This window comes from Vitis riparia, chromosome 10 (genome assembly GCF_004353265.1).
Source record: "Vitis riparia cultivar Riparia Gloire de Montpellier isolate 1030 chromosome 10, EGFV_Vit.rip_1.0, whole genome shotgun sequence".
NCBI lineage: Eukaryota > Viridiplantae > Streptophyta > Magnoliopsida > Vitales > Vitaceae > Vitis > Vitis riparia.
The window spans coordinates 15280975-15306261 of NC_048440.1; the positions used below are offsets into that span (position 1 = coordinate 15280975).

Consider the following 25287-nt stretch of genomic DNA (forward strand, 5'->3'; position numbering starts at 1 on the left):
TCCTCGGTCGGCTTGGTTTGTTCATTCCGTCTAGCATTGGAGAAGAAATAAATGTCTTTCCTTTTGCGCCAGAGCTTGTCTTGGTCCAAATGGATTGCTCCCAGATGAATTATTTGTTTACCTTGAACTACAAAAAGGTCTTAAACCTGAGAAAGACACATGGAGGAAAGCTTCCCACACTATTGATTATGTCCTATGCATTGGGCACTTTTTGGGGAAGGTGATTTTTCCTTCACTCGATACAACATTTTAAGCAGTTTTTCTTCCATGAGAAATATTCTTAAATGTGAGAACTTTGATTTATAGATTCTATAATTGTACATTCGCCCAACATGCATAATCCATGCTGATACATCGTTACTATTTGAGATTCACTTTACTTACTATTAGTTTGACTCTCACCCAGAACAGTTTTGATGATTCATGAAGCTTACATCTTTGCCAATTCAAGAACACACGAGAAGTTTGTCTTGTAACTTGTGCCAAACCTTTGTCCTTCTTGATGTTAGAGAGAAGTTTAAGCTTACAGTAGTTCATGCAGTTCCTCCCCAGGTCTAGTATTCATCTCCAGTGTCTACCTAGCCGAAGATGAAATACAGCCAAAAAATATAAATTCCGCTTGTTTCTTTTGCATTAAGTCATGCCCACATTTATCCATCACACAAAATAGAAGCAGCATATATTATACATGCATCCTGGAGTTCTAGGTGTTGGTTGAAAGTTCTTTGCAGAATGGAGTGACATAAAAGATTTCCAATTGTAGTAGTAGCTATTGATTTCATACTTAGTGATATGCATGCATTATTAAAGGATATGGCAGAATTTTCAAGACCATGTTGAGCTTATCTTGTTGCTTTCAGTCTGACGATGGAAGCCTTGCACATCTAGATGGTTTACCAGTCTATAGAAATTGAGCTACTGTATGAAAGGGTATCAGTTGTAGCAAGAACATATTTCCTGAACATCTAAATTATAGATGGTGTTTTTTGTCAAATGATTGAACAGAAATAAAGTGATGGGCTCCAAAAAGTTTTCTAATCTTACCAGTCTATTTTTTAAATTTGCCTACGTACCCTGTCGCAGGCTTTTGTTTTACTATGTTAGTCATAGGAATGATAATCATTATGACTTTAAAACAAAAAGGGTGTTTTTCATTTAGGATTTTGGCCATTCAACTGTGATGGTAATAATTTCCAAACACAGCCCAGGATGAACATTCTTCAATAAAATCCGATATGACTTTATGCACACAAGAGGGAAATCACATGCAGAATGTTGAGATATTAGGAATACTTTTCTTATATCATTATTTCCTTATATCATTTAGTGTTTAGATATTAGGAAAGTTAAGATATTATGAATATTGAGATATTCGGAAAGTTGAAATATTAGGATATTAGTTGTTATTTCTTTATATTATTCTTTCCTTGTATCATCCTTTCCCATTCTTAGAATGGTGATTACCCTCTATATATACTCTGTACATGAACGAAATAAAGTATGAATGAAAAACTATCATTCATCAATTTGAAGATGGTATCAGAGCCAGGGAACTAAAATCCTGGATATTTTGCCGTAAGGCTAACAATTGTCCCTCCTTTGCTAGAGAAAAAAAAAATGAGTGAAAAAAATACTATTGTTTTTCAATCTGAAGGTAGTTTCAATCAAGAAATTATTTTGACGGAATCAAACTATGACGTTTGGTCACAACTCGTAGAGATGCATATTGTCGAACGGGAAAAACTTTCCTACATTCGAGGTAAGACAAATCTACCAAAAGAGTCAGAAGATGGATATGAAAAATGTGTGCAGGAAGCCTTAGTTGATCCAAGGTGGAAAACAAGATTGGTTAGCCGATATCCTCACCAAAGTTGCCTCAAGTCAAGTATTCTCAAAATTTTTTTAGACAAGTTGGGCATGTGTGACATCTATGCACCAACTTGAGGGGGAATGTTGAGATATTAGGAATGTTTTCCTTATATCATTATTTCCTTATATCATTTAGTGTTTAGATATTAGGAAAGTTAAGATATTATGAATATTGAGATGTTAGAAAAGTTGAGATATTAGGATATTAGTTGTTATTTCTTTATATTATTCTTTCCTTGTATCATCCTTTCTCATTCTTAGAATGGTGATTACCCTCTATATATACTCTGTACATGAACGAAATAAAGTATGAATGAAAAACTATCATTCATCAATTTGAAGACAGAATTCGCCGACTTCCCTTTGGATTTGGTGTCCTTCCCTACACTCTAAAGAAAGTCCCTTGGCAATTCTCATTATCCCTTTCTAGGTGAAATAAGCACGCGCCCACCTTCCATCCCATGCCACCTTCGACAGATTTGAGTTGAATATTTATCTGGGTTCTGAGATCAGATGTAGAGTATGGCTATAAAAAGGTAGCTAGGGAAGGGGGCTTTAAACCCAAAGCCCTAGTGGAGGAGCCAAGCCTCTTGACGATTTTGAAGTTGATGTGTATGACTCTCATGCATATGAAGACATTCTCTCCTTTTCCCCAATCCAAAAAGATTTTGCCGAGTAAGACAAAGAGATGAATCTGAGTTAGAGGTCAGCTGCCTCAAAAGCTATATTGGAAAAGGTGAGTTGCAGAGTTTGAAATCTGAATGAGAAGGCATGCCAAACCGAACAAGTGGTACACAAGTAAACCAGTGAGCAGGAAGTTGAAGCTGGGATGGGACCACTCTCCACCGCACTAAATAAAGAAGAATATGACACTTCTATATGCATTTTCCCAGCAGTCTAGGGATTTTTCAGCATTTGAAAATGAAGCTAACATATTCATTTTTGAGAAGTAGAAACTCACTAAGAGTTTCTAAATCTAACTGGATAATTTTATTTAAATAGCTTATGATTAAGAAAAACGTTTAAGATGAAAGTAAAAAAAAAAAAAAATGTTGATTCTTATATAAGCTCTATTTTTAGATCTAAGACAGTTTTTTATACTTAACAAAAAAATATGAATGTATCCTAATTAAGGTCTAAATATTGATGGATTTTCATCATCTTTTTTTGTTCGAACACTTCAAAAAGAGAAAAAATAAAATAAAAAACCGTTGTACCCATATCATGACATGATATGGATGGAAAAAATTGATATTTGTTATTAAAAAAAAAATTAAAGTACTTCATAAAACAAAAGGGAAAGGAATGGATAGTAGGACATCTAGGAAAAGAACAAAGAGGTTATGACAAATATGGTTTTAGACCACAAATTCTTCAATGAATCTTCCTTTCATTCATTTCCACCTTCCAATCGGTGGTCCTTTCAAGCTCTTTATTCTTTTTACTTCATGGTTTTATACAAATCTCCTTTTTAAAAGTTGGGGATCCACTACTTTCCTTGTGTAACATGTATCTAAATTTCTAACCAAAAAAATACAACTATTAATGTTGATATTTTTTAAAATGTCATTTATACGTGATCAAATGATATATTTAATTCTTACTTAAAATTTTGTCTTAAAAAATTAAGTGATAATTAATTCAAGTATTCTTTTCTTCTGACACACTAATTATTCAATTGTTTAAATATATGAACAAGAATTAACAATTATACTATTCAAAACAATTAATATAAACATTTGAATTAAGAACATTTTAGGAAAAGAAATATAGAAAAATAGTTTATTTTTAAAATAAAAATGAGGAAAAAAATATTATTTGCAAAAAAATCTCCTTCCAAATATATTTTTGTATACAAGCATCTTTAAAATTGAAAATGTAATGTAAAAAATATTTTTATTTTTATTTTTATTTATAAAATAATAAAAACAGTGTTATAAAATACTTAAGTGAAAGGAATAAAATAAAAAATGAGAAATTAGAATATAGAAAAAAAAATGAAAGGAAATTTTTATTATAGGTCTCATTGAAATAAAAAAATATACATTATCCCTAAGTTCTCGATAAATTTTCATATTTTATAACAAATAGAAATATATCATTATAAAATATTATAGCATTTTTAACCCTTTTTTATTTTTAACAATGAAAATAAAAATGAAGTAAAAACATGTTTGGTATGATATATAAAAAAAAAACTGTTTCCAAGAAAAGAACCGTTATAGAAAGGTTAATCCTTTATTTGCTTTCGTGCTGACTTTAGAAACTTAGCCTGCATCCAACTTATCATCTAAATTGATCCATTTTTTTTATAAGTTTGGCTTAGTTCCATTTTTTTAATTAAGCAAAAACCAATCATGTCATTCTGTTCCTTTTTTTTTTTCCCCTCGAAAAACAATCAAACCTTTTTGGACCCCGAAAATATAACATCATAAAACGATGTTATCCTCAAAAAAGGATAACTGTTTTAAACCAATGCACAGTAAACCTATAAATAGGCGATATCAACTCATCAAGATTGTGCAGCATCAACAATGAGGTTTTGTGATTTCTTTTTGCTTTTCCTGCTTCCTCTCCTGGCCTCATGTGCAGAAAGAAAGGTTGTCTTGATTTTCCTCTGATGAAACCACGTTATTTTTTGGGTTGTTCTGTGAAATATTTTCATTGCTCATCTCACAAGTGCTGTGACAACACAGGTCTATATAGTATATTTTGGAGAACACAGTGGACAGAAAGCACTTCATGAGATAGAGGATTATCACCATTCGTATCTTCTCTCTGTGAAAGCATCCGAGGAAGAAGCTAGAGATTCTCTCCTCTACAGTTACAAGCACAGCATCAATGGCTTTGCAGCAGTTCTCAGCCCCCATGAAGTCACAAAGCTTTCGGGTAAAACAAAGCGTTCAAATGGGTCAGCATTTATATTTTCTCTCATGGCAAACAAGTCTAATAGTTTTTCTTTTCCAACAGAGATGGATGAAGTGGTTTCAGTATTCCCCAGCCAGCGGAAAAAGCACACCCTCCACACTACAAGGTCATGGGAATTTGTAGGCTTGGAGAAGGAACTGGGAAGAGAACAGTCGAAGAAGCAAAAGAAGACGAGAAATTTATTGGAAAAAGCCAGATATGGTGATCAAATCATAGTTGGGATGGTGGATAATGGTAATTCCAATACGAACGATTTGATTTTCGTGTGATTCCCCTCTTATTTTCTTTCCTATTTTATGGAAAACTCATGTGCTTTTGCCTCTATCATATGGCTGCAACCTGTAATGATTGATTAGTTGAAGGCAGTGTATACTGATTGCATGTGATGGGTGCGGTGTTGATTAGGTGTATGGCCGGAGTCGAAGAGCTTTAGTGATGAAGGAATGGGACCTATCCCAAAATCATGGAAGGGAATCTGCCAAACTGGAGTTGCTTTCAACTCCTCCCATTGTAACAGGTGAGCGTTCAATCCCTCTCCTGCTTTTATGGCATTAATCCTTTTTACCATTATTCCATGGCTGTTTCCTAGTCTTCGTCAGGAAGAGTTAATTTTAAGCAATACCCGTGATCGTGTTTCTTCTCCATATGATCCACTCATGTTTAACAGATACGGGTGCTATGAATTATAGGCCTTTTGGGTCTTTTGATCAATGTATACATCACCCTTTTTTTCAACCGTAAACCTAATTGATGTGTTCTCTGGTAGGCCACATAGATTCTTATTTTCCTCCAAATCTTAGCCACAACACTATTCCTACATAGCATTAGAATGATTCTCTCTTTGCAAAATGGGATGTTCTTAGGCCTCATGATTGGTCGAGAAATCTCAGAACCAATAGGAATCTTGCCTGTTAGAAACTGATGATAGTGTTAGGACAGGCATGGTGACACAGTTCGGTCTCCTTTCCAGGACGAGGATGAGAGTGGCCCCATTCGAGGTTTGGACCAAAAGCCCTGATGCTGCAGCCCACCGAGAAACCACTAGCTGCCTCTCCAAGAAGGCATAGAGTGGAATCTGTGTGCTTCGCATTCATGGAACATGTATCAGAGATGGATCATTCTTCTTTCTTTTCAACTGTAACCTACATCATCACTTGATCCCATTCTGCTTATTCTGGGTATACTGTTATGGGGACCCCTCAGTAGCTTTAAAAAATAAAGATGTTTCAGATTTCAACTATACTTGTCTAGTCTAAAGCATGATCGAGTGTTGCATCTGGTGACTGTCATGTGATTTTAAACGGCCGAACGTTCACACTTTACAATTAACAAAAGTTTGACAAGAAATTAGTTAGCAAGAAGGGATCCAAAGCATACTTTTGAAAAGGTTTTTGATTCGCAGTTTCTAGTCTTTTTCAGCTAAACAAAGAAAAGTTGATTAGAACAGTTACCCAGGAAAAGGCCAGCATTCTTTTAGTTTGGTGGTATTTGTATCTTTTCCTATGGAGAGAGCTGAAAATGGTTTCAAAACTAATACCAAGAGGGACTTATGTAGCTTACCAAGTAGCAGAAAAGTAAAAGCAAATTTCAGATTAATTATGCCCTAGTGTATAAAGTCCAATGGTTTAGGTATAAGAACAAGCTGGCATGGTTGTAATTGGATTTTACACACTTCTAGAACTGAACCAGACCATGACAACCAAGGTGTTTTCTTCGAAAGCATCTAATGGGCCTCCTTCCCTGTGCTACACGCTGTCCTTTTGTAGGTGTCGGATGTTATTTACACACACCGTTCCTGATTCTGATGTTGGAATATTTTTTTAGTGTTACTGTAAAGAGTGTTTTAATTGGTGATCCCTATCTGTCCATTTTGTCCATTTTGATCGAAAAGTGAACGGTCTGAGCTGTTGGTCGTTTTTTTAGCTCCTCCCATTACCATCTTGTGATTTTTATAAATCCAATGCCAAGAAATGCTCATGAGATAGTCCTCTGGGCTTGTTTTCAGTGCGCACACCTTGGTCAGTCCGTGACAGGGGCCTACATGTGACCCACAATTTGATGTGTCCCTCCTCTCTACTACTGAGGTCATATGAGGATGGAGCAGATGATCCTTATAAAAATTAAGCTTTGATGTATCCTACGTATTGGCAATTTTGCAGGAAGCTGATTGGAGCTCGATACTATCTGAAGGGTTATGAGTCGGACAATGGCCCCCTTAACACCACAACAGATTATAGATCACCACGTGACAAGGATGGCCATGGAACCCACACAGCATCAACAGTTGCAGGGCGAAGGGTTCACAATGTTTCAGCACTTGGGTATGCCCCCGGCACTGCTTCAGGAGGAGCCCCGCTGGCTCGTCTCGCCATTTACAAAGTCTGCTGGCCGATCCCAGGCCAAACAAAGGTGAAAGGGAACACATGCTATGAAGAAGACATGTTAGCAGCCATAGATGATGCCATTGCTGATGGAGTTCATGTACTTAGCATCTCTATCGGGACTTCTCAACCTTTCACTTATGCCAAAGATGGTATAGCAATTGGAGCACTTCATGCCACCAAGAACAACATTGTAGTGGCGTGCAGCGCTGGGAATTCAGGCCCTGCCCCCTCAACTTTGTCCAACCCTGCACCATGGATCATCACAGTTGGTGCTAGTAGCATAGACCGAGCATTTGTCACTCCTCTTGTTCTTGGAAATGGCATGAAACTCATGGTAATTAAACCTTTGAGAAACCAAGGGAATGTTCTATGAATATTTTGACAATTCTTGCTTTTATGCCCACTTTCTGTTCTGATTCCTTTTCAGGGACAATCCGTAACCCCATACAAGCTGAAGAAAAAGATGTACCCCCTGGTATTCGCAGCAGATGTCGTCGTCCCTGGAGTGCCCAAGAACAATACTGCAGCGTAATCTCACTTTCCAGTTAAAATAAGAATAATTAAAATCATTATTAGTTAAGTTGGATTTTTTTTGTTAATGTTTGTCATACAAAAACTTGTGTATGTTACAGAAATTGCAACTTTGGTTCCCTTGATCCAAAGAAGGTGAAAGGAAAGATAGTTTTGTGCTTGAGGGGTGGTATGACATTGAGAATTGAAAAGGGCATTGAAGTGAAAAGAGCCGGGGGTGTTGGTTTTATTCTAGGAAACACGCCGGAAAATGGATTTGATCTCCCAGCAGACCCTCACCTTCTTCCTGCAACTGCAGTGAGTTCCGAGGATGTGACTAAAATTCGTAACTACATTAAATCAACAAAGAAACCAATGGCAACCATCATTCCAGGACGGACGATGTTACATGCTAAACCAGCACCATTCATGGCTTCTTTCACCAGTAGGGGTCCAAATACAATCGATCCTAATATTCTCAAGGTAATTCCTGTCATCATTTTTTTTTTCTCCTATTGAGCATTCAGTCCTTGTCTGTCAAACCTTTTAAGACTTCTAACTTCTGGCATACCGCATCCGCAACAGCCTGACATCACAGGTCCAGGACTCAATATATTAGCAGCATGGAGCGAAGGATCATCCCCTACAAGGTCAGAATTGGATCCCCGAGTGGTGAAGTATAATATTTTCTCTGGAACATCTATGTCTTGCCCTCATGTGGCTGCTGCAGTTGCTCTTCTCAAAGCCATTCACCCTAATTGGAGCAGTGCTGCTATAAGATCTGCTCTCATGACCACAGGTATAGTTAAACAACATTCATAGTAGTTGGGTTTGAAAGTAAGGCCTTTATTCTAAGTTTGTCTAGTCTGGGCTGTGTCCATAATTTTTTTACCTACCCTATTCTGACCTATGGTTTCCATGGAGTATGTTTGTTTTCTAATATGATACATTTCTCACATTACAGCCGGACTTGTAAACAACATTGGCAAGCCAATAACTGATTCATCTGGCAATCCAGCAAACCCTTTCCAATACGGTTCAGGCCACTTCCGACCAACAAAGGCTGCAGATCCCGGTCTAGTATACGACACTACATACACTGACTATCTTCTCTACCTCTGCAATATTGGAGTTAAAAGTCCCGACTCCTCATTCAAGTGTCCAAAAGTGTCACCCTCATCCAACAATCTCAACTATCCATCCCTCCAGATCTCCAAACTCAAACGCAAAGTGACCATCACAAGGACCGTCACTAATGTTGGCAGCGCTAGAAGTATATACTTCTCTAGCGTTAAGTCACCAGTGGGATTTTCAGTTAGGGTTGAGCCAAGTATCCTGTACTTTAATCATGTTGGGCAGAAGAAAAGCTTCTGCATAACAGTAGAAGCCAGAAACCCAAAGGCAAGCAAAAAGAATGATGCAGAGGAGTATGCTTTTGGTTGGTATACATGGAATGATGGAATCCATAATGTAAGAAGCCCTATGGCAGTGTCTTTGGCTTAGTTTTGTCTATCACTTCCAATTTGGAGTATATATGTATTAGGGTTTTCTCAAAATGATTGAAGATTTGAAGGGATTGCAAGGGCAGGAACATGGACAGAAGACACTGTTCCTGGATCTTTTGTTAATCCTGTTCCAGGTTTTCTAAGATTTGAAATAATATTACTAGTTAAACTTGAAACCTCCAAAGCCATGTGGCTTTGAAGATAAAGAGAATGAGAATTCTGCTCCTCAGTTCTTCTTCGAAACTGGCTTGCCTACAAGTTCAGAATCTCAAGTGTGTGCAATTTTGTATTATTGTTAAACAGACAAAAGTAATAGCAATACAAATACAAATGCGGTATGAACTTTCTAAAACTTTCCACAGTGGTACAAATTGATTCAGAATTGGGGCCAACCAATATTTACAAAAGATAACTGGAACCACAGTGCCCCCTCCCCCCTCTAATTTAATTATATACTGAAATCTTAATGCAACCAAAGAAACAAACTGGCCTCAGACTACAGTAAATCCATTTCACTTCCAAAGTACACTCATCCAATGTTGCAACACAGTCTAAAGGAAATTTGAAGATACCAGTGCCTCATGTTTTATAATTACCAAACTATCGTTTCTTTCTAACTACAATTTACAGCAAATGATGACATATTTATGGACATATATCTACACAATACATTAGAACCACCTCCAGGTTAGCAAACAAGGGTAAGGCTTCAACAATAGCTAGTAGGTGCTTTACCTTACCCACAAAGGGAGTTTGAGTTGATCAAACCTCTATAGCAACAGCCATGAAATCTCCATGGATGTCCTCCTCGGTTTCTAAGATCTAGCAAAGAAGCCCATGTGCAAAGTTCAGATGCTGTGCCTTCAATACTGAAAATTTAAATTCAACCCCCATTTCATTTGTGGTTCAATTAGCATTTTTCATCCCATGCATCTCTTCTCACTCTAACCCGTTCGCCGTTAAAGTGAATGTACTTCCATTTGCATTGATATTTTTTGAGAACCAGTTTCTGCTTATCTTCTTGGCCTAGTGTCTGGAAAGCACATGCCACTCTCCTTACTGTATCTTCATCTGGTTTCACACCCAACTCCTCCATGTCAGCAAATACCTGAGTTCTCTCAGAAATTTTGAAGTTTAGCACCATAAAAATAAATGTGACCAATGATGAAATCATACAGAAGTTTCAGAAAAAATGATTAAAAAACTTGGGTCCAATTTTTTTATGCACAGAAGTTGGAGTTGGGAATCATTATGGAATTCAAGATACCTCAATTACTTTATCTCGCATGTCATGATGATCATACAAGGAAATCATTCTAGAAAACAACTGCTTGGAAATGGAGCGTGTATGTGTATGCAAAATCATGTTCCATAATGATTCAGCCTCATCCACCCTCCAATCCATATCAAATGCCAGTAGAAGAGTGTCATATGTTCCCATCGTAGCTCCTTGGCCTTTACTCAACATCCACTTAGCCACCTGAGAAACATTTTAGGATTTGTAGCAAGGAAAATTATCTAACATTCAATTCAGATACTTCTAATAAATCTAAAGATAAAGCTGAAAAAATTGTCTAACTACATGAATGCATTCACCCCAGCTATTGAAATGGACAACAACCAAACATTAGTTCTGTCATTAGAGAGAAACTAGAGATTCTCATAGTATAGCATCCATCAGAGAAGAAGATATCACTAATGAACCTTCTTCTTTTTTTAATTTTTTAAAGGCTTTTTCAGATAGGCATATCTAACTTTCTTATATAGCATATAGCTCAATAAATCCCCACAAGAAAAAAATATCTACATTCTTCTTTGAATGTTAACTTCTTTAGATTCATATGAACTTACATATTGCATTGAAATTGCAATGTCTCAAGGGAATTATGCCCTAGAGGGGAGGTTAACAGGAGTTACAAACTTTTATTAAAAAAGAAAGCTCAAAGAATTAAACCAACACAACAAAAAGAACCTTTGTCCATAGGTAACTTTTTTCTTTTATGTTTTTGGCTTACATGGAATCAAACCTCAAATCTCCAACACTCATATTCTATCACAATGAAAATATGCCAAGACAGTATATGAATAATTCAGACAATCACAATAACATTACTCACGTGCATTATATTAATATAAGAAATTCAAGCACAATGCAAATATGGAAGACAACAAGAATTATAGTTGTTAGGGCTCAAGCCTATATCCACCTTCTGATCACAAGCTGATATTAATCCACTAATCATATAGGATTTTATTGGAATCACCTAAAATCATTTACAATATACACTTGGTTTCCACAGCTCACAAAAAAACGATCAAGCAATCAATTGAGCTCTCACAAGCTCAACCCAACACAAGCTTTTTTCCAAGCTCACATACAACTAATTAAAACAATGGGCTACAACACTACCTCAACCAAGCAAGAGCTTTAATAAGCTCAACCAAGATCAAGGGATTCACTTCCTTTAATTTATTTCGAATTTTATATAGAAAACCTACAATGCAAATTAATGGAATATTAGTTTTGAATATTACCTCCCAAAGCACCACTAGCATTCAAGGCTCAAATCACCCTTGAGCATATAAGTTGATGAAGAGCTCCTCTAAACTTCACTCGTCCTTAGCTTTATGACCTTCTTGATGGCAATCAAACCACATTCACAGCCAGAAAGGAACTCCTCACTAAACAATTTCTCAAATAATGATTGTGAGGAATCTATGAAGTTTTAACCTTGAAATTTTTTACTCTAAGTCTCTTTCTAGGCTTAAAATCCTGCCACCCACCCAAAAACAATGGGTTTAACTAGAGGTGCTAACTGCACTGTCAAAAGCCTACTTGGCCAACTCCCAAATCTCAACAATCATATAAAAGATTAAAATAGCTTGTCCATCAAAGGCTGTGAAACCCAGGCTGGTGAACGGGCATAGTTCAGTTAACATAACTAATACTGTAGCAACAAATCAAACACACAGGAGGCTATTAATCCCAACCGGTTAACCAATAGGATCCAGGTCAACCTAATTTTGAAAATCAGCACTCCCTGGACAAAACGAGTCAAACTTCCATGAAATCTTCACTTGGTTCTTCAAGCTTGAGGAACCATCCAAGGTCTTTAATGCCCTTGAGGCCTAGCTTAAGTGGTTAGGGTCGGGATGAGGGATATTCCAAGTTCTATTGCCAGAAGAGAAAAAAGGGTTACCTACCAAAAGAAAAGGAAACTCATCCAGGATCGTTAAGCAGTTATAACTTTGGAATGGGTTGCCAATCTTCACACCAAGGAGCATACCAATAAACAGGGTTACTCAAGACTTCGCACATCTTCATGAAATTGTCAATACAACACTCCTAATCTCTTTGACTTAGCAAATATGTTGGTGAATGGTATAACTATCCTACATAACTTTGAAAGCATATTACCTAAAAAAAAAGGATGTAGAAGACCTTTGAGGGTGTACATGCCTAGCTATTTGGGCAAATGTGTTTTCATTTTCTTTTGCTTTTTATTATTTATACACAAGGAAAAAAGTTCAACACAAATGTTTTCATGCGATATTAAACAACGTGTTCTATTTCCAACAATGTTGGAGATTGGATGCTTATATTGCCGTTACACAACTGGTGTGACAAAAACATTGGAGGTATAACTTTCAAGTTGGTTTAGTTTGCATCAGGCAAAAACCAAAAAACCTTGGTCAGTTCTCATTTCTCTAATCTGTTAGTTGAACTGGAGCTCATATTTCAGATTGGTCTGGCTCAGTTTGACCTAGTGAATGAAATTTTGATATATATGAAATATAAGCCTTTTGTTACATAAAATATTATCAAGATGATGATACACCATTTATCTTAACAAATTCAAAAATCAATGTGTATCCCAAAAAAGAAGCTCCAAGGGCCTCAAATAACCACCTATGGTGACCTACAGGATCAGCATAATAAGGCTTCACCTTCTGACAAAAAAACAAAAGTGGCTTCACCTTAAATAAAAACTTGGAAGGGATCCGGAGCCTCACTTTCCAAGCTTCTATACTAGAAGAAATATAGAATCAACCTCAGTTGCTAGTCAGTCTTGCCAACTAAAGCCAGACCAGATCTTGCTTCGTAATTCTTTGAAAATTTAAACCATAAAAAATAAAGGAAGCTAAGCCCTTTTTTTTTGGATAAACAATGAAGGAAGGCATACTTATTGTGCTCAAAGTGCATTACATCAACCACAGAGGGGAAAAAAAGAAAATAGAGAAAAAAAGGCAACTTTGCATGGAAAAGCTCTAATGAATTACAGGATTCAAAAAAATTTTGCCCGTCCAGGAGTGTTGAAATCAGGCTTAAAAAAAAAGGTAGTTGGGTTGGTTGTTTTGGATCAAAGATTGACTAGGCAAAGTTGCACCCACCACACAATAATATTAGACAGAGATCTAGAATGGAATTTTCAACATCTCATAACTCAACAGGGCTGTTCAGTATATTTTCACATAATCTTTGCAAAAACCCAAGAGTATTGAAACCAAGCCTAGGGGGGGAAGTAGAGTAGCTGGGTTGGGTTGGTTTGGATCAAAGATTGACTGGGAAAAGTTGCACCCACCATGCAGTACTACTAGAGATACAGATCTAGAATGGAATCCCAACATCTCATAACTCAACACATGAGACTATATAATGCATCAAATAAATAACTGTAACCACATGGGTTATGTCATTCCATCACAAATATAACACTACAAATTCTCACCAAATATGAAACAAAGTTTGCGATGTATCATACTTGAATTACACGTTTCCATTGATTCCTCTTCCTTAAGATTCTTAGAGCTTTTGCTGCAGCAATCAATGGGAACTCAGTTTCCCAAGCCGTCCACTTATCTAATGCTCCATAGACAGCCTCTTTCTCATTAGGGAGCTCAGAAACCTGTCAATCTCAACATTTAAAGTAACGTCATTTTATTTTTCCAAACATCAGTAACTATTATAGAACGTGTATGTCATCCCTCCAACCTTCTTGTGCATACTTTTTCAAGAATCACAGAAGACCTAAGTTTGCAGAAATAAGTGTGTACAAAAAGATGACCACACAAACTTACAATTCGAACTAGATTGAGCGCCTTTTGTCCAGACCCAATTGAGTCTCTTTTCCTCCACAAGTGGTGTTCCTTTTTTCCCACTTTCTTGCTTATTTCCCTACATTCCGTGCTAAGAAAATCTATCATAGCTCAACAAAACTGGGAAATTTATTACCATATTAGTAGTGCTGAAGGGTTTAAGCTTCTAAATTCCCAAGAGAGGAAAAAGAAAAAAAATTTAAAACCACAACTGCTAAACTTGTTTCACATTCAGTATTCAGGAGGGGTTATCCTTTTAGGGGCCACAATTAGTGAAAAAATATATTGAGGTCTATCCATCAAAGAACCATAGCAGCAAATTTAATGAGAAAAACTACAATCAAACATGTTATCGAAATTTAGGAGTTATATAAAATTATCTATAATTTCTGGACCTACTTCTCAACAGCCCTGTAACTGGGCGGATTGTGGCAGCACTTAACATGACGCATGCTGGTCACCTACAAATTACAAAAGAAATTTTTGTAAGAGAAGAAACTTATTACCAAAACCAAATTCATATTCAAATATATACGTTCATCCTTGCCTTGTGAAAGGGGGAAAAGCTGAAACTTGAGAAAGGGTGTTGGGTTATCGTTTGAATTGAGGAGCATCTGTGAAGACAGATCATGTTATTCTGAATAGCGTGTTCCACTGCCATTCTCATTTTGCAGCTCCTTCTCAAAACTACCCAACCAAGACAATTCAATAATTGTATGAATACTTCCTCGCAATTTCGCCAACTACTTTAAATGTTGCTGAAGCACAAGAAAACCCACAGAAAAAACACAAAACCGGCTATATTAGGGTTATGGTTTAGGGTTTTGAAGCAGGAAATGAAGAGAGGGAGCCCAAACTTGGGGTCCTCATCAGTGATGAGAAAGCAAGCAGAGACGATGGTCAGTCCACCGAGCTTTAAGGGCATACACACTGGCCCAATATTAATCTTACAGGCCCATCAACGCTCCCCATAGCCCAATTGGGCTGAGCGTTTGTCATCGCAGGCCTACTGTTAATTCAAGCCCATTGGCAACGAAGGGAAAATTGACATAGAACAATTGTATTTTTATAACATTCAACATACAAATAAACAAACATTTTCTTGAAATTGGCCTTTTTCAGTTTTTCCACTCTCAAAATATAGAGTCATGACAACAGCCAAGCCTTGCTTCACTAAAGAATACATTTTAAAATGGATTTAAGTTACATACCCACTTCTATAACAACCATTGTTGTAACTGGGGACAAACCAACCTAACATACATATTATTATGAAAATTTTATTGTACAAAAGGCGCTCAACTGGGTCTGGACAAAAGGCGCTCAATCTTGTTCGAATTGTAAGTTTGTGTGGTCATCTTTTTGTAGTCCACACACTTATTTCTGCAAACTTAGGTCTTCTGTGATTCTTGAAAAAGTATGCACAAGAAAGTTGGGAGGGATGACATAAACATTCTATAATAGTTACTAATGTTTGGAAAAATAAAATGACATTACTTTAAACCTTGAGATTGACAGATTCCTGAGCTCCCTAATGAGAAAGAGGCTGTCTATGGAGCATTAGATAAGTGGACGGCTTGAGAAACTGAGGTCCCATTGATTGCTGCAGCAAAAGCTCTAAGAATCTTAAGGAAGAGGAATCAATGGAAATGTGTAATTCAAGTATGATACATCACAAACTTCGTTTCATATTTGGTGAGAATTTGTAGTGTTATATTTATGATGGAATGACATAACCCATGTGGTTACAGTTATTTATTTGATGCATTATATGGTCTCATGTGTTGAGTTATGAGATGTTGGGATTCCGTTCTCTAGTAGTACTGCGTGGTGGGTGCAACTTTGCCCCGTCAATCTTTGATCCAAACCAATCCAACCCAGCTACTCTACTTCCCCCCTAGGCCTGGTTTCAATACTCTTGGGTTTTTGCAAAGATTATGGGAAAATCTACCGAACAGCCCTTTTGAGTTTATCAGATGTTGGAAATTCCATTCTAGACCTGTCTGTCTAATGTTATTGTGTGGTGGGTGCAACTTTGAATTAGGTTTATGATTTTTATTGGCTCCCAAAAACTCAAAATCGAAGATCGATCCTCTTTTCTCAATAACATAACTAGAAACCTCACAAACTAAAACAGACTGAGAAATTAAAAAACAAATTAGGGTTTAGAATTGGGAAGATAACTCACCAAAAGCGAACAGAAACTGCGAAAAGCTCCGAGCGAAGACCTGGAATCACAGCACAGAAGAAAGAGCTAACCGCGGAAAGAGAGAATCGTCTGAGCTTCAAAAGAGAGAGAGCTTTGAAACGAACAACGGCACTGTACTTGTGAGGGATATCGGAGGGAGCGAGATTTTAGAGTGAGCATTAGTGGTTTTTCTTTGGTTTATTTGATTAAAAGGCATCTCAAACCCCAATTTTTAAAATTTAACCACTCATCTTTTTTTCACACTATTTACATTAAAATACCATCATCATTTTCTTGTAAAAATAAGTGAGAATTGAGTTTTACACCCACTTTTCAAAATTTCTTAAAATGCCAAAAATGATTTTGTAAATCAAAAGGGTATTTTTGTCTATTCCAACCTTATACTTGTAATCGATTATGGGTATTTGAAGCACCTTTTATTGATTATCAAGCCTAAGTAGGTGTAAAACACAATTCTCTCTAAAAATAATCATTTCTTTTAAAATCTATATGTAAATACTTAAACTAGAAAATGATATTTATGTCAAAAATTAATTATTTTTCCAAAAAAAACATGAGAATGATTAGATTTTTTATTTGGGGATTATTTCATCCCTTTTAATCAAATATTTCTTTTTTTTTTTCTTGATCACAAAGTTACTTTTAAGTGAGGATGAAATTTTTTATAATCACCAATATATATGGTTATTTCAATTTTACAGATATATCAACAGATATTTTAATACAAAATATATGACATAAAAATAATATTTTTTAAGATAAATGGTGCAGTTTCAAATAAACAAGAGAAAACAATGAGTAGGTGCAGTTTCAATCTGCTCATAGATGAGAAATTAGTAGAGAAATAGAACAGCAGCATTTATAATTAAGATTCCACCAATTCAAACATGAGAAAGGTTATTGATATCCTTCTGGGAAAGAATGAAATCAAATGATAGACAATTGGATTTTTTTTTTTTCCAAATAGAAAGAAATTGATTCATACAATAAAAGAAAAGAGGGTAAAAGAAGAATGATATATCCTTCAAGCAAAAACATAAAAATAAACAAAAGGTTACTTTTCATTCTTCCATTCTTCCTTAAAACAAATGCAAATTAAGATTGTTGGGCTTACAGTGCAAGAGATTGAAGGTTATAAATCATTCTCTATTAAACAGTTTACTTCCATCATGATAAATTTTTTATGCTGCCCTTTACTTGAAAGATCGATTTTTTTTATTGGAATATTAGTATATTACAACACAAAGCTGGTTACCCTATTTTTTCCTGAAGATACAATATCTATAGGGTTATTGACCTACTACTTTTAACCAATGTTTTATAACTCAATGCATTTCAACAGTTGCTGAAAGCAGCATTATTAGTTGTCCTATAGTTTCACCCACAATCAACACAGTTTCTGATAACAAACCCACCTTTTAGGAAAGGAAATAAATGTTAACTCTGCCTGACTTGAAACCAAAATGCCACCAGGGCTTCAAAATTAAAATTTTCCTTAAAAACTGAAAAATGAAACAAAGGAATGAAAAAATGAAATGAAGTAGCAGAAGTTGCTATTCAGGTCCTCCCCAAAAAAAAGGAAGAAAGGTAAGATAAACTGAAGCACAAGATACTACATAAAATAAAATTAAAAAATAAGATACTGGATTTAAACAGTTACATCACAAAGCATCCAATCGAGGTCAAAATACCATTACATTGATCATATGGTAGAATCATATATTTTACTGTGAGCACTCGTATGATCAATGTTAAATAGTTCTAATGACATATATGCCATCAACCTACAGTAAGAATCCACGTATTTAGCAACTCCATTGCAAGATACCATTATGGAGGTGAGCTTATAGAGGGAACCAAAGCTTAGCATAGCATAGCATGCACCAAAATTATCGGTGTCCATGAGCCCGCTGCATGTCATATGTGCCCCACGAACCAGGACCAGGTCCATATTGAGGAACACCTTCTGCACTGCCTTGTCCCTGAAGCGAAGAAAACAATTCCATAGGTGAGCAATTGTAAACAGAAACTAATCCTATATACACAGACATATATGTGCCCTGCCAAGAAGCACAAGTACTTACAGGATTCATGCCATAACCAGCTGGATAAGGATTTCCTCCATATCCAGTCTCGGGATTTCCATAACTTCCGCCATAAACTGCACCAACAAAAACACAGTAAATAAGTAAACCTCAAAGCTGCAAAAAGAAATGACTAAAACTACAAGTGGAAAGGGAAATGAAAGAACTAAATCCCTAACATCATAAGCCAATAAGGTTAACACAGTTGCAGCAAAGATTAAAGTGTGCATTTGTGCTAAAATTAATACAGTATAAAACAAACATGAAATGAAAACTTGAGCAGATCCAAAGTTTCTTTCCTGCTGAATATTAATGCAGCAAAGAAATAAGCCACACAATTGTTTAGCCCTTTCTCAGTTCATTACTGGGATATATACAAGCCTAACTGCTGGCTCAGGTGATTCTGGTCATTAAACTTATACCAGCAACCTCAATATATATATATGATATATATATAGGAAACGAATTAAAATAACTGATAAATTTTTTATGTAAAATGAAATGTAACATTATTACATATCTTGTCTTAAGTATATCTTATCATATAAAGTACACAACATGATACATAGGATACACCACAGTACAATACAACCAGTGTTGCTATTTTTAATGGTTTCTCGAAGAGATCATATTTCATGTCCTGGAAAAATTATATATATACATATAGGCAAACAGAAAATCTAGTAAAAGGAACATAACAAAAAGGGGGTGCACCCTATTGTATACAAGGGGTATACCAAGAGACACCAAATAAAAAAAAAACCTAAACCACCTGACCAAGAAACAGCAAAGACATGTCATATCATCCACAATTTAGACTATCAATAAAGTCCAAAATGTACAATTATCCATTCCCCACAGGACCCTAAGCCATTCCCTAAAGGGACTTGATGAAAATTTCCTCAAACTTTGATCTAAATGCTCTTCCTCATCAAAAGTTCAGTCATCACATTCTCTTCAAATGCACCATAACGAGTAAACAGGAGTCCCTCGCCAAACCTCCCCCCACCACTTCTCCATACTCCAAACCTTCTAGCCTAACAAGAGTTCTGTAACTAAATTTGGGAAGACCTATGGCCCAAAAATTGTTCACAACATACTTTAAAATTGTCTGATACTATTAGTGAATTAGGATGTGATTTTTTGTTTTTTCACTAGCTTTATAAAGATTTCACCCATTGACCAATGTCAACCCTCTTATCATTACAAGATCTATGGTTAAATCTCCCTGCACATCAACTCCGACGAAAGAAGAAAAACAAATCTTCATGTGAACCTCCATGCCCTCAGCCCATACAGAAATAAGGAATTTTAAAAAGATCACACCTAAAATCTCCACTTTTTGTCTTCCCTTCATGAGAAGTTTTCCTCCTCAACTGCTTGTAAACATCATTAATAAGCTCCAAAAAATGTCCCACCCCCTCCATCTCCCAAATATGAAAGGCCTTCAGAAATGCATGTCCCATAAATTTGCCACTAACATTTTTGGGAGAGACTAGGCTGAACAGCATTGAGAAACTCTCTTTCAAGATCACTTCTCTACCCATTTATATAACTAGAATTTAGTTCTTCTCCTATTCCTAACCACAACGGTTCAACAATTCCACATCGAAATCCTTTCTCACTTCTTGAGTGCACTATCACCCTTCCAACTCTCCAAACTTTCCAAAATGATCCTTCTCCACAAAATACACTCATGAGCATATCTCCACAACTATTTTCCAAGCAACACCTCATTCAAAGAATCCACCTTTCTAATTCTTTGCCCTTGCATACCATGACCCAATTCACCAAATACATTTTTCGTCCCTTTATTCTCTCTATATCTTTTCCAATATTTTTTTGATAAGTAAAAGAGAAAAGTATATTATATATAAAGAGAAACGGGTGCCCAAACAACAGCCCAAAGCATACCGGGAGTATACAAGAGGTGCCTCAAGGCGAAAGCCAAGAAGAAGAAAGGTTACAAAAACTTACCCACACTCATTTAGAACCTAACCAATCAATGATAATGGACCTACATCTATGAACAACTTAGCCCAAGACCAATAATTACAAACAAAAGAATTTTTCAATCTTAGAACCGAAAATTCCCTATTTTTTGAAAGCAATCTTGTTTCTTTCCTTCCAAACCATCCAAAAGAGACATAAAGGGACTGCCTTACACACCTTTTGACACTTCTTGCCCACAAAGGAATCATTCCAACCAAGAAGAGTCTCTTTAATTGACGAAGGAATAACCCACGTCACCCCAAAAAGAGCAAAAATTGACTCCCACAAAACCTTAGCCTTAGAGCAATGAATTAGGATGTGGTCTATAGACTCTTCTTCAACAAAGCAAAGGAAACATCAATTGGCTAGAGTCCACCCCCTCTTCTTTAATTGATCCAATGTTAAGACCTTACCCAAGATGCTTCTCAAGCAAAAAAGCCCACTTAGGAAGGCACACAAGGGTTCCATATGATGTTCCACGAAAAAGGGGTTGCATTCCTTGCATCCAAAGCGCCATAAAGAGACTTAATAGAAAACTCCCCACTTTTAGTCTCTTTCCATGGCATCCTATCCTCCAAATCCACAAACACCCTCTTTCCTTGAATTGACGAAAGGAATTGCTCCACCAAATCCACCTCCCAATCATTAAAAGGTCCTGAAAAAACAAGGATTTCATCCCCTTACCTCGCTCGATGAATCCCATACCTCCGCCACCCATACCTATTTAGAATCCACCAAAGCATACAAAAAAGGGAAAGAATCGCACAAAGCAACATCACCACACCACTTATCCTTCCAGAATCTCACTTTTTTCCCATTACCCATTGAGAACCCAATGTTATTACTCCATAAAATCCCTTCCTTCAAAATTTTCCTCCCTAACTGCTTGAGTACTCTCCACCCCCCTTCTTCCACCCCAAACTTCCTACCAATAACTTGCTCCCAAAGAGCCCCCCTTTCAACCACATAACGCCAACTCCATTTGCTCAAAAGGGCCCTACTGAGTGTAGAAAGACATCTAACACCCAATCCACCCAAATGTCCAAGGTAGAAAACACATGACAGCAATCTTCAACCACATTAGCTTTATTCATGTCTATATGGAAGCAGTCCAAATGGCAGACACTAAAACTAAACACAGGAAATCTGGCTGAAATGATAGTAGAAAATCGAACCATAAATTAAATACAATTACAATGGAGGATGAGAGAAGGGGCTGTGACCCAAATGTTCCTACATTGTTTTTAATCATCCTAATCCTAGTTAACCAAAATAAAAACAGGACCATTCCACCCATTCTCTACAGCATTCTGCAGCCATAATTGATCTTGTCTATGGTAAGTTCTTTCTGAACAACCCTCTTTTTAATATATTTTACTTCTCTATACTTATCAAAAAAAAAACAGTTATTTCTGAACAATAACCCTATATTAAAAATCCAAGTTTAGATTTCTCCCTGAGCTTGATGCATTTCATCAGAATCTGCCTAAACTGATCTAAGTTAGCTTAAAAACATAAGACATTTTCTACAATTCTGCGAAAGTTATCCTATTATCTCATCACATCCATGTGGAAACACCATAATATCCACATCACATTAAAAAGCTTACCTTTGATTTTTATTTTTTATTTTTTATTTTTTTGATAGGTTAAAAAGCTTACCTTTAGTATTACTACCCCCATCATGGCAAACTGGTAACATCCCCATTTTTTCACTGAAACTCCTCTACCAGTCTTAACCAAAATTAATCCTTAGGACATTTGGGCTAAAGGTATTTCATCATGCCCTGAAATTTTGGAACCTTCTTATCAAATGAGTCAGAGCAAGATTCCGAAATCCTCAGTCTGAACGGCACCTAATGGTGAACCGAGATACCTGGCACTAGGTAATCAGAGCTAAACCTAAAACATTTTCCATGCTCAAAGAAAAAAGAAGAAAAAATAAAAACAGATTCTCCAACTCCTTTTCACACAACCCACAACCTCCCGAAATCCAAACTCACATCCAACAAAAGTTTATTAGAAATTCTTAAGTTCAGATCAATTTTTTAATATTTAGCTAAATGGAAAATGTACTCTGATTCCCAACAGCAGCAGCGGCACGTGCTCGCTTTTCAGCATTAGCCAACTCCGCACGCAACTTTTCCATTTCACGAGCCATTGCTATCAGATTCTTCTCCATTGCCTGACCATGCTCATAATTTTCAGCATACCCTTTCTTTTCATACTCAATGGCAGCCCTGCATACAATCAATTACCACATAAAAGTTCCGTTAACCAACAAACGAATACAAGATGTAAGTAGCACCCCACTAACCTCGCCCGCTGCAACTCTTGCCTCATGCCCTCGATCTCCCCCTTCAGCAAAGGTACCTGCTGTAAATCCAAATTAGCTCTATTGAAATCCTGACTCAGTCCTTCAGCCTGGCTGGTCAACTCTTGCCGTGCTGCAGTCAGCTGTTGAATGTCTGCCCGAACCTGCATTACCTCTGCCCTCATTGCATCTGAGGCCCGAAGATCTGCTTCCAATTTCATCACTTTCTCAAAAGCTTCCCTCAACTGTAAATCCATCTCAGTCTGAGCAGAAGCAGCAACATGAGCCATTCGCTTTATCTCATGCTGGGCAGCCTCCACTTCTTGCTTTAGTGCAACATGCGTTGCAGCAAGCCTCTGATTATCAATCAGAAGGGCTTGGATGTCTTGGTGCTGCAGGGCAAGGCGGTCCTCAAATATTGCTGCCGGATGAGGGATCAGGGTGCCAGGACGAGGACCACCTGCTCCACGCCCAAATTGAGCTTCATCGAGGAGTGCGGGATGGGGCATTGGACCAAGGCCCCTGCCGCGGAACGGAGGTTCATGCAAGCCACCCTTGATTGGCATCGGAGGCCCGCGATTTCTTCCAGACATATTTGCTGCAATAACTCGGATTTCGGAGACAATCGATTAGGGTTTTTCTCTTACATCCAACAAAACCATTTATAATCAATTAAATGTTGCCAAAATCAGGAGAACAATTAAACCCTAATGTTCCTCTTGGTTGGCTGGGAAATGAAAAGGTTAAAATTTTCGATCTTACTTTTCTGTAGACCTGAGTGACCAAAGCTCGAGTATCTCGTGTTTTGGAAACCGAAAAAACTGAAAGCATAAGACACAAAATTCTCTCTTCCCTTTACTTTTGTTTTATTTCTCGTCCGTTTATCCAGCAACCAAACGTAAAAGAAAAAAGGAAGAAGAAGAAGAGGAAAAAGCTCTGTTTGATTGGCAAGAAAAATATGGGAGGATAAAATAAACCAAAATTGAAAATCAATTAATCGTTAACCACTTAGAACCCGATAAAACAGAAGACTCCGGCGAACTAATCCTGATACAACTAATTGGCTTAGCAAAGTTCAGGCTTTTAGTTTTCTTTCACTTTCCCTGCGCTTTCTCAGCGACCAAACAGAGAGCAAAATTTAAAAAATATATATTTGTGTATATATATCAGTATTGGAAGAGAAAGGAGAATCCGACGAACCTCTGCAAAGCCTCTCGTGAGAATTCTCCAGCCGCGAGAGAGAAAGAGAGAAACTCTGTATATTTCTGTGAGTCTCGACTCTCTTGGGTCTGGAGCGTTGAGCCTCGAGCTAACTTTCGCATAGTGGCCAGACAGTCAGCCCAATCCAAAGTAGATGGATGGGCTGTTGTTTTGGGCCATGTAATGAGAATGGAAAATAAAAATAAAAAATTTACATTTATGAAAGTCAAATCTTACTAAACTTAAATTATTTTTTTCCACGTGAGGTTATGATTCCTTTACTCTTATTTTAATGTTATTTCTATTTCTTTTATCTTGTGTTAATTTTTTAAATAATAACTATAAATATATGTTTGGTAATAATTTTACAAAATATTTTTATCCCTTTTAACATTTAGAAATGATTCTAGAAAGCGTTTATAATATTTTTGATACTTAAATGATAAAAATTTTCAAATATTAAAAATATTAAAAACGTTTTCTAAATTCACTATCAAACGGACTTTTAAAAATTTGTATATTTCAAGTATTTAAAAATATTAAAAATATTTTCTAAAATCATTAACAAACGCGTTCTAAGAGTGTGTTTGACAATGATTATAGAAATGGGTTATAGCGTTTCTAATACTTAAAAGATAAAAAAATTTAAGTGTTAAAAATATTATAAGCGCTTATTTGAATCACTATCAAACGGACTCTAAGAGCCCGTTTAGTAGTGATTTTAGAAAGTGTTTTTAATATTTTTAATACTTTAAAATTTATATCATTCAAATGTTATAAATACTAGAAACCCTTTTTAAAATCACTTTCAAACGCACTCTAAGAACCTATTATATTCAAACGCACTCTAAGAACCTATTATATAGTGATTCTAGGAAGCACTTTTAATATTTATAATACTTAAAAAAATTTATCATTCAAATATTAAAAATACTATAAACGTTTTTCTATAATCACTCTCAAACGTACTCTAAAAGTGTGTTTGATAGTGATTCTATAAAGTGTTTCCACTATTTATAATACTTTAAAATTATTATTTTTTAAATATTAGAAAGATTATAAACCTTTCATAAAATTACTATCAAAAACATTATTAAGAGTCCGTTTTAGAGTGATTTAAAAAAAAAATTATAATATTTTTAACACTTAAATAATAAAAAATTTCAAGTATTATAAATATTAAAAACGTTTCATA

At 36.2% G+C, this 25287-nt stretch overlaps 3 protein-coding genes across 5 annotated transcripts; 1 reads left to right on the top strand and 2 right to left on the bottom strand.

Annotated features, from left to right (window-relative positions):
- The first annotated feature begins 4403 nt into the window (after positions 1–4403).
- Positions 4404–9439, top strand: LOC117923719 (subtilisin-like protease SBT5.6). Its single transcript, XM_034842145.1, has 9 exons — positions 4404–4469; positions 4566–4758; positions 4840–5031; positions 5203–5314; positions 6957–7515; positions 7609–7709; positions 7814–8174; positions 8277–8490; positions 8656–9439. The coding sequence occupies exons 1-9, from the start codon at positions 4404–4406 to the stop codon at positions 9192–9194; spliced, it is 2337 nt and encodes a 778-aa protein (XP_034698036.1). The 3' UTR covers positions 9195–9439.
- A 235-nt stretch (positions 9440–9674) lies between these two features.
- On the bottom strand, positions 9675–16666 carry LOC117923720 (pentatricopeptide repeat-containing protein At4g18975, chloroplastic). Of its 3 annotated transcripts, none has more exons than XM_034842148.1 (7): positions 16482–16666; positions 14841–14980; positions 14693–14754; positions 14276–14372; positions 13960–14103; positions 10464–10676; positions 9675–10304 (listed from the first exon to the last, which is right to left on the bottom strand). In XM_034842148.1, the coding sequence occupies exons 2-7, from the start codon at positions 14958–14960 to the stop codon at positions 10107–10109; spliced, it is 834 nt and encodes a 277-aa protein (XP_034698039.1). In that variant the 5' UTR covers positions 14961–14980; positions 16482–16666; the 3' UTR covers positions 9675–10106. The 3 variants fall into 3 exon arrangements, with proteins under 3 accessions (XP_034698039.1, XP_034698037.1, XP_034698040.1); XM_034842146.1 differs by having other exon boundaries at positions 14841–15051; XM_034842149.1 differs by lacking the exons at positions 14841–14980; positions 16482–16666 and having other exon boundaries at positions 14276–14413; positions 14693–14756.
- Positions 16667–18095: 1429 nt separating this feature from the next.
- LOC117924038 (protein FLX-like 1) lies at positions 18096–24198 on the bottom strand. The gene is made up of 5 exons (XM_034842587.1): positions 24093–24198; positions 22896–23490; positions 22655–22818; positions 18587–18663; positions 18096–18484 (listed from the first exon to the last, which is right to left on the bottom strand). The coding sequence occupies exons 2-5, from the start codon at positions 23483–23485 to the stop codon at positions 18392–18394; spliced, it is 924 nt and encodes a 307-aa protein (XP_034698478.1). The 5' UTR covers positions 23486–23490; positions 24093–24198; the 3' UTR covers positions 18096–18391.
- Between the last annotated feature and the right edge of the window lie 1089 nt (positions 24199–25287).

Bases quoted from the DNA above. Each gene is read 5' to 3' on its own strand.
- LOC117923719 (XM_034842145.1), top strand. From the start codon at position 4,404: ATGAGGTTTTGTGATTTCTTTTTGCTTTTCCTGCTTCCTCTCCTGGCC. The intron at 4,470-4,565 runs GTTGTCTTGATT...GTGACAACACAG, and splicing joins CCTCATGTGCAGAAAGAAAG to GTCTATATAGTATATTTTGG. The intron at 5,315-6,956 runs GTGAGCGTTCAA...GCAATTTTGCAG, and splicing joins AACTCCTCCCATTGTAACAG to GAAGCTGATTGGAGCTCGAT.
- LOC117923720 (XM_034842148.1), bottom strand. From the start codon at position 14,960: ATGAGAATGGCAGTGGAACACGCTATTCAGAATAACATGATCTGTCTT. The intron at 14,373-14,692 runs GTAGGTCCAGAA...CACGGAATGTAG, and splicing joins AGTTACAGGGCTGTTGAGAA to GGAAATAAGCAAGAAAGTGG. The intron at 10,677-13,959 runs GTATGATACATC...AATGTTTCTCAG, and splicing joins AATGGAAACGTGTAATTCAA to GTGGCTAAGTGGATGTTGAG.
- LOC117924038 (XM_034842587.1), bottom strand. From the start codon at position 23,485: ATGTCTGGAAGAAATCGCGGGCCTCCGATGCCAATCAAGGGTGGCTTG. The intron at 22,819-22,895 runs GTTAGTGGGGTG...GATTGTATGCAG, and splicing joins CAAGAGTTGCAGCGGGCGAG to GGCTGCCATTGAGTATGAAA. The intron at 18,664-22,654 runs GTACATTTTCCA...TTGTTGGTGCAG, and splicing joins TGCTGCTGTTGGGAATCAGA to TTTATGGCGGAAGTTATGGA.